Raw genomic sequence first — 11,423 nt, 5'->3', positions numbered from 1 at the left:
CCCCTGCCCCCCCCCTCTGCTTCTCCTAGTTTCTTTCGCATTGAAATATTTAGCATGTTGAAGTCCTTTAGACGACAGTTGGGAGACTTTTCCCTAGTTTCTTTCCATCCCCACATTTCACGTTGCTTCATTCTCTTTTGGCCTTTCTCCTTTCTAAAGACGGCCCTCTAACCGTTGCTTGCATTTTTTTTCGTGTTATTCTAGAAGCGTCAAAGCAGCATGTCCAAAAGAAAAATATTCAATAAAAATTATGCTGTTCAAAGTATATACAAACAATCTACAGTTCCAATCCTCTTTTGCCACGTGTGTGGAATGATTTAACACAATTCGGTCGGAGGGAAAAAGGTGGAGGATGGAAGGGAGTAAGGAGTAGTAGTGCAGCTGATAAGAACTAACGAATGAAGGTCTAGAGAGGAGAGGGGGGGGCGTTAGTGGTAGAGGATCCTCCATTACTCACTCGAACAACATTGATGTATTAACCTGCCGCTGTTTTGGCCGGGTGACAGGAAGCGCTGGTTTAAGAAACGTGCGTGAGCACTAACGGAACGGGTGGGTGGTACCATGCCCGGACAAAAGCGCAGTACAGGAATAAAATAAAATGTGTCGAGGGGCAGTTGGTGTGGTTTTTACCAGCCTGCTTTTAATAACAAAATGGGGGTAAGCCAATTTAGATTTGAACCATGTTAGGTGGTTAAGTATCCAGCTGTGAGAATATCGCTCGATACCCGATGATTGGTAAGTCGACTGCACAATTGTCTCTATTCCGATGCGTTGGGGTGCAGAGAGAAGCTACAAGTGAAATGCCTCGAGATATGCGTGTGGGATAGGGGGTCTCTCGCGGCCCTCGCCCCCGACAGTCTCGCCGCCCGCTCGTCTGGAGAGGGCTCGCGCGCCCTCCGCCAGGGGGCGCTGTCGCCCGACTCCACGATCTGCCGCGATACTCCCCGCCTCACAAAGAGTTCGCAACCCCACGCTGCGACTACCCCTTGCACGTCACGCAAACACCCCCTGGTGTCGCAACTCCAAGCGTTCGCTACCCCTTGCCATAACACTACCCCCAGCCCGCTTCCTAGCACATACACCCGTGTTCCCCCCACGTGGCAGATGGTTCTGCACCACGCGAACCTGAGCAGCGAAATGCTAGCGTCCGCCAGGGCCTCGAATTGAGATTATGTTTCCGAATACTTTGAGTACAGCCAACAGTGCACCGCATTCGAACAAAAAATAAATAAAAATAAAATAGAAAAGGTACTTGCTGTATTTAGCTAACTTATGGTAAATTCATTTGAGCGTTGTCTACAAATCCTTTTCTTGCCAAACTCACCAATACCTTTACACATACAGGACTCGAGAAAAAAAGAAAAATACGAGCACTAAAATACTTGTCTGGCAAACCTCCGAAACCCTGTCTGGTATATTTCACGCAAATCCCTTCCAGTGTGCTACCCTCCAGCGTTACTCTCATCAGTGTTTAAGGGAAGCCGCTGGCTCGTGCAATCTTTTCAGTTTGTGTTTCTCGCGCGCAGGCTGCTGGCCTCCCCTCGCCCCGGCTTTGCTTTGCATGCTGCTCGGCTGCCCCCGCCACGCCCCGCCACGCCCCACCACGGAGCGTGGGGCATGGATCCTCACTTTCTTACTGGCTCACCACACCACCCTGGGGAGGAAGGGGGCTGGAGAGGGTGAGGGGGTTAATAAATGTTACCCCAACCTCCCACCCCACCGCCCCTTCCCCCTCCCCCAACACCCGATGCGCCCACCCACAGTGCGCACGTGATTCCCTCCGAGCGCGGGAGATTGCCCGGGGATGAGACACTCCGCATCACAACAAGTAAAGATGCGCTCTCTACAAATCACGGTGCATGAGCGTGTAGTACGTGCACTCTAAATGCGCAAAACAACAATTTTGTCCCATGAATGGAAAAGTATTTTTGAACTTTCAGAAGGCATGCAATTTTGTTCCAAAAACTGTGACATATTTGGGAAAAGTTTTAAAGAATTTGTCCAGTTTATTATGACAAGCGTTACCAAATGCGTCCAGTTTCCGGAACAGAATTGCATGTATACGTATATATCTCGATGTGTCTAGAAACGTAGCTAACTTTACATTTCAATCCCAAACATTGCGGCTGGGTGCGGTCGTTTAAAAACATCAAAGTTTTGCAATTAATTAATAACGACATAAGTTTGCCATAATGATTGCAATGGTTTACCAGTGCTGCTTGCTGCTGAGGGTCAGACTAGGCCGCACGCGCGCACGGCTGCACGGCGGGCTGCCTATACCCCAGTTCACAGGCGCTCTCCACGCGGCTGCTTTCGTTAGATTCTCGTTTTGTCCGGCGCTCGATTCGTTTCGTCAGCAGGCGCACCAGGACGCTGAGCCGACTCCTAATTGTTTGCTGCCATGTCTGCTCCGCTGCTGTAGCGGCCCGATGGGCCCACGACGCTCCTCTACGCCACGCCCCGCCACGCCCCACCGCGCCACTAGCACGCCATTTGCATGGAAATGGCCCAGAGAGCGTCCTGCTGTAGGCGGCCACTACTATAGGACCGACGAAGGCGGGGCGGTGCGGGGCGGGGCGGGGCGCGGCCCGTGGACCGGCGTATGTCGGGGCGCGCAGATCCACCGGGGCCTACGGTACGTGTGTATGGGCCCATGCGTATGGCGTGGGGATGATCTCGCCCAGCCGAGTACCGTGGGAGTCGTGCTGGGTGGACGGGGAGGGAGAGGCAGAATATTTGCGCAGAAGAAATTAGAGTTAAGCTCCGACTAAAAAGTATAAAATGTGTGAATATTTTGCTGAAAATGATATGCGCCGAGTATTCCCGATAATTAAGAAATAATTTGCCACTTTACTGATATCGAAAATTGAAAGTACCGAAATATTTTCGTAAATTATTTCTTACGAGCATTTTCGTAACTTGTTTTTCCGTCAAATCACGAAAACTTTTTAAGGTGATATTATGTTAACCGAGGCGCGAATGAGTCGAATAAGTTCACTTTTCTCCTAAGCGCGAGTACGGTTGTTTGCAGTGTGCAGTAGGCCGCCGTGTCGTTGCGATACGGCTGTATCATTGGCAGCCTCCCTCGCGACCTTGTCTCACTACAGCTACACCCTCTCCTCCCATCACAAACTTTTTTTTTTGCTGTTTTTTTATTTTTCCTGCCCTTCCCCCCTCCCTCTGCTTGCCCCCCGGCGGCACGATGCGGCGCGGCGGCGCCAAGCCCTTGGGCCCGTGAGCACCATCTCCACACGCAACCAGCCTGCTTCTGCTATGGATACCGCAGCACAACAAACGCTGACCGTCTCGCTCCTAATTCCTGCCCCCTCCCCTCCCCACCCGTAGGCTGACCCAACACATAACCACCCCCTTCCTCTCTTCTTTTCTCATCAAGCAGCTCGCACTTTTTTTTTCCCGCAGCAAAACTCGTGCTCGCCGAATAAGGACCCCCTCCCCCCTATCCTTCCCCTTCCCCTCACACCCTCACCTCTCGTCCTTCACGTCCCCCAGGCCTTTTCACCGCCCTCATATTTTTCCTTGTTGTTGTTGCCTTCCTCGCGCCCCCCTTAGGGCTGCTCTCGGGGCGCGCCCGGCCGCGCACACGCACATACTCACGCTCACGCACACGACGCACACCAACACACATGAAGGCACACGCACGCACACACACAAATTCCCGGGGCGTAAAGGAAGGTAAACACCGTCCCCTGTGTGCCGCTCCGCACCGTACGTGCGAGCGAGGGGCGGCTGCAATCTTGGCCGCGCGCGCGCGCGGCCTTTCTTGGCCGCGGTCGAGGTGGCGGCGGAAAGGTGGCAGAGAGTTGGTGGCGGTGGTTGTGGTGGCGGTGGGTGTGGGTGGTGGCCGTGTGGCGGTGGTTTCAGAGTGACCGTGACCAGGTGCCACGCTGACACGGCTGATGCCCTTAACGAAGGACTCCTCGGAACCCCCTCATCCCTTACTATACTCTGTTGTCTCTACCCTGACCGCACGCGCCCCGCACCGCAAAGGGGGCCGCTCCTGCCTCCTTGATTCCTCCTTGGAAGAGGTCCAACATCCACAGGGTTGCGGGCGAGCGGTTGGAGGGGCGGCGGCAGCGGTCTGGTCTAAAACACAATGAGCGGTCATAAACTGGGAAACCAGTTCATTTCTAAATGTGCAGCTCGCGCTTTCTCCTTTCCACAGAACAATCTCCTCGTCTACTTTTGAACTCTCGAAAAACTGAACGCATTACGAAGTTTTATTTAGGTTTCGCGGCACGAGTCCGGCAAGGTAGAGGTGTGAGTACTCCACGCGGCCAAACAACAAGTTATACCCCACCCTCCCTCCGTCCCCCAAACCTCCCTCCAACCCCACCTGGAGGGAGGGGAGCGACCCGTACTCCTGAATAAAGCGCCATCAACTCAAACTCGGTGGGGGTCGCTCAACCCTGACACCAACGCGGACCCCGAGCGAGGCGCCACCCGGGCGCATAGCAGAACCAAAACTACTGCTCGCGAGAGCGAGGGAGAACGGGAGAGAGAGAGAGAGAGCAGAAATGAACCTAGACAAAGCGAGATGGCTGATAAGAAGAACTAACGAGCTCAGTGGCCCCGCGCTGCAACTAGCGGCCCACACTGTCGTTCATTAGGGGACGGGAGGGAAAAGGTGCTCCCAGTCGCAGTGCAGGTGGAGCGGTGGAGCATCACGTTGTATGTTGAGTGTTTCATCAGGAGCGGTCCGCGGAAGAATATACTGCGGGAGAGCTTTATTACGGTGGAAGGTTTGGACCAGAAGGACCACTAGCACGTGAAACTAACGAGCCTCAGCAGTGTACGGAGTATTATGGTATTAAGATATTTTATGTCATATTTTTTGATATTATGAAGTATTATATAGTATTATGAGGTAATTTAAGGTATTATGAGTGTATTTTTTGGTATTGTGTGACATATTATGGAGTATTATGAAGTATTATAAAGGTAGTATGGAACCCGTGTATGGAGTATTATATGCGAGTTGGATTTCACGAGTTGGTCTTCACATTAAAAGCTTTGTTAACACGTGATCCTCGTAAGCCCTTCGTAATACAAAGTACTTTTGTTTCTGGAGGTGCCAAATCTTTTCGGCGTTCCAAAGCGCAGTTCTTTGTAAGAAACTTGCACAGTACAGTGTATACACAGACCTTGAGTGTGGGGGTACTTACTAATGGAGTAGCTTGGTTTTGTTTCACTATACAAAAGTTCCAAAAGATCCATTAGAGCGCCTCGGGAGGAAAACACACACACACAGGACCACCCACGCACGCACGAACACACATACACACTCACTCACTCACACATGGCGCCTCTGGGCTCGTGGGGCCGAGTCTTCTTGGCGTGCGGCGCGTCGATTGATTTGGTGTTTCTGATTGATGGCGCGCTCGGGGGGAGCGGCGCACAGCAAAGGCGCGCCAATTGAATTGAATCGAATTCGACAAAGCAGCAAGACACACACATACACGCACACCCATACAATACATGCACAAACACGTACGGGCGCACAAACACTCGAGAGAGCCTCTAGTTACTCAAAGAGAGTACCAAATCGATGTGAGGGAGACACAGTTGCAACGTTATAACCTGGCGAAGCAATGTCCTAGCATAGTTGCGGAGCATTGGCTGGTTTGTAAACATTAACTGCGCAAGGATAAATCCAGATCTTTTTTTCTTAAATTAAATTGCTTTAATAAACAGACAAATGTTTCAGACAACGTTTCCCCTACTTGCATTGTGATTACTAAGGTTTGCTTGGAAAGGTTTCAACTTTCAGAGTGGAAGTATGAGATCAGACTGATCCTAAACACAAGCGCCGCCAGCCACCCACCGAGAACAAAAATAAAACCAAATAAAACAAAAAGTTCTGTGATAATGCATGGCGCAAATAAGGTAAGTGTCCAGTCATTTGTTTTGTGCTGCAAATTCTCTGTCCCTTTTCACTTTGCAGTTCCGGGCGCAGACACACACACGAGACGGTAAACAGGCGGCAACAACCTCCCTCCTCTGTGTGCGCTGCGGTGTGGGGGGCCCCACAGCCCCACACAGGCAGGAGGGAGGAGGGCCCCAAAACCACCTCGAATAAATTGACCCTCCAGTCTGTCCCAGCGGCGGCGGCGGCGGCGTGGCACACAGCGCGGCGGGGAGGGACACGGGCCGCTGTCAATGAATCCTCATCGCCATTCAATCGAAACACATGACATGACTATGGCGGCGCGCTCGCATGGCCAGAGCGGGGGCAGGACACAAGGGGATGAAAGGGGATTCGGAGAGAGAGAGGAACGGAGAGAACAAGAAGAGCAGGCATGGGGGGTATAATAAAATGCCGTAGAAGGGAGAGGGCGCGCGCGAGGGGCACGACTCGGCCTTTATGGCGGCGCTGAGGAGGCGGGGCGCGCCGTTGAGGGCCATGGTCAATGTGTGTGGGGAGGGGCAGGAGGAAGAATAAGAGTGCTCCCTCGGGGACTGCTTGAGGAGGGCCGGCGGCAGGTTGCTGCTGTTGCCTCGCCGCCCGCGCCACCCGTCCACGACGCGGCGCGATGAGGCTGCTTAGCGCCGCATTTACACGCCATTCCGGGGCGGGACGGGACGGGGGGTCGAAACAGAAGATTGTTTCCCGAGAGTTGAAGGGTTTTTGTAACGCATACGAGATCTTTGTAATTTAAATAAATGTGTTTCACACTTACAAAGTTCAGACCACAAAAGTGCCAAACCCTAACAATCGTGAGACCACAAGCACGCCGACAAATCCATTCGGCAGGGACCGCGGTCCTGGCGACTATAAGTCATTACGAACTTTTGGTCCGGGCCAATATCGGGTTTCGGACAGGCATGTGGCCTGCTAACATACACGAAAAAAAAAAAAATCCCAAATCGCAAAGTCCTGTTTTGTTACGAACAGAATTGAGCAGTTCACTTTGACTAGTGCACTCACCTTGCGGATCCAGGCCCGGCGGCCCTCGCAGCGGCCCCTCCATCTCCGTTCGCTACACTGCAACAAAAAAAAAGAGGAAAGACATAAAATGTTAGTGAGGTTTGGCATCGCAAGGATTTGAGCAGAGCACACGTTTAGCCAATCCGTCTTGCGTAGAGGTCGAAGTGAAGATTAAAGTCACATTACCCCGCGAGAACGGCGACATTATTTGGATGAATGGACTCTGCGCTCCGAATCGAAACGCGTTTCCTTTTAAACTTTGCTCCACCCTCTCGTCTCCCTCTCGGCCTCCCTCGACAGTCTCCCTCTCGTCTCCCTCTCGTCTCCCTCTCGTCTCCCTCTCGTCTCCCTCTCGTCTCCCTCTCGGCCTCCCGCGACAGTCTCCCTTTCTCTCTCCCACGGAATTCCGCCCCGCCATTCTGTCCTCTGTTATGCGGTAGGATATAACGATAAATGGCAACTTAAAAAAAAAAAAAGGAAGACCGAAGAGGGTGAGAAAAAGAAACGACTTTTAAAACGCAATGGCGCTGTGCTTCTCCGCCCCGCCTGCTCCTTGCCGCCGCCGCCGCCGCCAACCTTCCGCCACTAAAATTCCAATGAACCATTTCCTTGACAGGGAAAAGGAAATATTTCTAGCAAGTTGGCTGCCTTGGCAACCACTTCCGCCGCACGTGTAGGTAGGCCAGGCCGCGCGCGCCGGTGTCTTGATAAGGCCGTGGTCCTCCTGGGGTGGGCGGGCGCCCGGGGCAGGCGAGGCGCGCTTATCAAGATTTTCCCGCGGGAGCCAGACGTACCCCCCGCCCCCCTCCCCGCGGCTACACCAGGGGCTACACACCGCACCGACTGCTGCTTTACGTGAGGCGGGCGACGTTTATGGGACGAGACCAGCGGGCGTCCTCTGCACAGTGAACAAGAGTACCAGGTGGAACACTCGGCACACATACCCACCTCACGACACAGCAGCAAAAGACAAAAGGCGGCTGCACTGCACCCCGCATCTTCGTTATCGCTTCCCACACACAGCGTCGTCTCTGTTTCTGATTCCCTAAAGGACTCTCGCCTGCACGCGGTCTGCCGCGGGTCGATCAGAAACGCGGAAAACGCTCATATTTGTAATCCTAGCAGCAGTCACAGGCGCACACCACACCCTCGAGTCGGAGAAACCTCCGCAAACTTCAAATCTCGCAACTCCGTCTTCGTACGCGCGGAGAGCGAAGGGAACGAGACGCGGGTTGGATGTGCGGGGGCCACTACCCCCACACGCCTCTCACCTCGCCTACCTCAACAACAGCAGCGCCCGGCCCATACCCCGCGCCCGCCACCAACAACTATTCGCCAACGAGGCTGAGCCTGAGGGACTGCCTGCAAGCCCCGCTAAAGTTTGGGCCCTGCTGCAAGGCGTGGCGGACACAAACCTCCCAGAGAAACGGGGCAAGAGGGGAGGGGGGAGGAGGGGGGAGGGGTGCTGTCGAGGTTACATATTTTAGCGCGTTTAAGAGGAAAGGCGCGCGCATGCCGGGGGGCGAGAGAGGAGGGAGCACTCGGGGTTTGCGTGAAGCTGCATGTTGACCAGCAGCAACAACAGCAGCAGCAACAGCAGCAGCAGCAGCAGCAGCAGCAACAGCAGCAGCAGCAGCAGCAGCAGCAGCAGCAGCAGCAGCCGCCTCACGAGCGCAGCCCGGGCTGGGCAATAAAGTATTTCGATTATCGCACGACACGAGCCGGCGGCGGCGGCGCGCCACGCTGTACAGACGGGAGATGTAGGGGGAATTTGTTCTATGGAGGAAAAGGGGGTTGCTCCTCACTCTTCTCCTCGCTCTCCTTTTCCTTCGTTGCCCCCATATATACTACTATACTCCCTCCCCTCCCCTAATTCCTCAAACCACCACAACTTACCCCCCTATTCTCGGGAGATAAGCGCAGCGCGACGTCCCATGCACCTTCTTCCCACCAGCGAGCCATTAGTTTTAAACGGCAGTGCGGCGCCGCGGCGGGGATCCGCGCCTCCCCCCACACGGTTAAAACGAGGCGCCCGGGGATTCCGGGGAGAGTTTTGGAACCCCTGTGGATGCCCTGGCAACAAGCAATTATTCTATACTGGAAAACCCAGCAGGACACCCTCTGGAAATATTGCACATTTCCAGGGCAACCCCTGGCCTGGGACTCTTCCAAACTCCCCTGGAAAATGAAGAAAACTCCTGTTCGTTTGTACAGTGCATATACCCTCCGACCGGAGCGGTGCGGTGCAGGGAGCGCGGCGCGACAGACCCTCGTCACATCAAACGCATCGCCAACTTTTCAAACCGCCCCGCGCCGCCTCGCCCTGCTCCGCGGCGCGTCGTTTCAGAACTCATCCCCGCGCGCCAAATTCAATCCCGGACGGTCCCGGACACACGCGACGGCCGCGCTGCCCGCACATTTCTCATTCAAGTTTCATGGCGCGAAACGCGAGGTTCCATACGAGCGCGCGTGCAAGCCGATGGCGGCGCTAACGGAATTACATACATACACACACGTCACCACGTCTGTATGCAACAACAACAACATCTGACCGGAGGAGCGCGACCCTGATGTGGGTCACGAGTGAAAAGAAACCCTGACGCGCGCGCGCGCACACACACACACACGTCTACGAGATGGTGTACTACTACTACCGCACGCCCACTTCAAGTGTATGTACGAGCGTGCGGGGAGGGGAGGGGGGGTGATGGGGGCTTTCTGCCCCGCCGCACCGCACTGTGCGCCGCCGTATAGGCCTAGGCTGGCGGCGAGGGAATTGAGATTTATTTGTGACGACGACGAAGACACGTCGCTGGGGGGTGAGTGGGGGGGGGGGATACACGGTGCACCTCCTGGCAAGGACATACGTGTGCGCGTGGGGGAGAGAAGGTGAGATAGGGAGAGAGAGAGAGAGAGGAAGACAAAGAGAGACAACAAGGAATGGAGGCGGAGGGGAGGAGGAAAGGGACAGAGAAGCCGAGGCGGCGTTGTGCATCCGCCTCGTTGGACTTGCAGCCGTGCACGCCATGCACCTCTCTCCCGGCTGGATTAGCTCCATGCACCAGATCTCTGCGGTTGCTGCGCCCACCATACCACCCCGCCCCGCCGCCAAAGGGACCCGCTCCTGTCCTGCTCCCCCTGCTCGTCGTGACAGAAAGCTCCCGCAGGCGTATGCTCATAAATCAGCCCTGATGGAAGGCGCCGTGTGGCCGCAGGGCGTCGCGGCGCCACGCAGGGAGTAGAGGGGGCGCCAGGCGCCCCGCGCGCCGCCGCGAGTGGCGGAGAGAGAGAGAGAGCGGAAGAAAATGTCGGTCCGGGATAAAGGAGGAGAGACAAAAATGTTGGTGGTCCAGCACGGAGCAGTGAGGTGACGCAGCAATGTGAGTTTCTCACAGTCGTACGTGGCTATCACCAGGAGACGTGAGCAGTAAAACTAAACACACTGACCCTCATCTGACAATACGGCACTTTAAGATTTGCAATATAGCAGTGTTGCAAAATATATAACCGTGCGGGACATGGTTCTATCGTGCAACAGTGCCGGGACGCGCGGGGGAGTGGGGTGGTTCCACTGGGTCGGATTTCCAGAGTGTTTGAGGAAATCTGGTAACTCCGCTTGATCTCGGCGAGAGGCGCTGCTGTATGCCGCGAGTACATCCAGCAGAGCCCTCTCTGCCCCCCCCCCCCCCCCCCCCCACCCCTTCAATACCGTTACCCAGACATCTGCTCCGTGCGGCTCGGTGCTCCCCGCGTTATCTCCGGGCGAGAGGGTCGGGGTGTAGAGGGGTAAGGGAGAGGGGTGGGGGGGGGAGAGGCGAGCACAATGTATATTGAGGTTCCGTGCACGTCTCATCTGCTGATTACATTGGCCTTGTTCCAATATAAAGATGATTCTCTCCCCTGGAATCCACTGCCCGCCCGGTGTCCTGCGACTGCACCGCCCCCCACTCTACCAAAAGCAAAAAAAGAGTCCCTCTACTTCTACCTGGTTTCACTTTTTCTTACTTTCCCTCGCTAACATTATCCTCCTCCTCCGCCCACTTGGATGACTTCTTGGCGCTATTTTATCCAAATCTCTATGCCATCATTCATTATCCGTGGGGCAGTTATTCCCTTTCATTTTTCCCTTCCGATAATAGAACTTTTCCCCCCGCGAAGACCGCTGCTGGTGGGACTGCCCTTTCCAGCTCGCCGACTCCGTTCGGAAGCGGACCATTCGGCCGCTGCCGAGGTCGTGTCACAATCGCGTGTCCGCCATTAGACACCACGTCTCTGTCAGGGGAGGGAGATGAGGAGCGGGACGGGGGACCCTGCGCGAGGCCGCGGCCGTGGAGCGCACATAAAACCATGCTGTAAAATTGCTCGAGTGCCTCCTGGTTCGAAAAGCGTCCCGGAGCGGCCGACTCCCGAGCCCATCTCCGTTGCGCTGTAAATCTGTTTCGGGGACGGACGGATGGGACCTCCTTCCCTCCCCCCC

At 55.0% G+C, this 11,423-nt stretch overlaps 2 protein-coding genes across 2 annotated transcripts in view; both read right to left on the bottom strand.

The window, feature by feature from the left end:
* The window catches only part of LOC127749126 (uncharacterized), a 73,523-nt gene that overhangs the window by 60,027 nt on the left and 2,073 nt on the right, over positions 1-11,423 (bottom strand). The window contains exon 2 of the mRNA XM_052265968.1: positions 6,947-7,003. Within this exon, the coding sequence (XP_052121928.1) occupies positions 6,947-6,989 (43 nt within the window). The 5' untranslated portion in view covers positions 6,990-7,003. The remainder of the gene's footprint in view (positions 1-6,946; positions 7,004-11,423) is intronic.
* LOC113204202 (lutropin-choriogonadotropic hormone receptor-like) overlaps positions 6,999-11,423 on the bottom strand; it is a gene marked incomplete at its 5' end in the record, with an annotated part of 17,567 nt that continues 13,142 nt past the window's right edge. Inside the window, one exon of the mRNA XM_052265939.1 lies at positions 6,999-7,003. Coding sequence (XP_052121899.1) covers positions 6,999-7,003 — 5 coding nt within the window. The remainder of the gene's footprint in view (positions 7,004-11,423) is intronic.

This window comes from Frankliniella occidentalis, unplaced genomic scaffold, assembly GCF_000697945.3.
Source record: "Frankliniella occidentalis isolate FOCC.00 unplaced genomic scaffold, Focc_3.1 Scaffold33, whole genome shotgun sequence".
Classification (NCBI taxonomy): domain Eukaryota; kingdom Metazoa; phylum Arthropoda; class Insecta; order Thysanoptera; family Thripidae; genus Frankliniella; species Frankliniella occidentalis.
The sequence above is the reverse complement of the archived record's forward strand: the minus strand, read 5'-3'. Positions and strand labels throughout refer to the sequence as shown.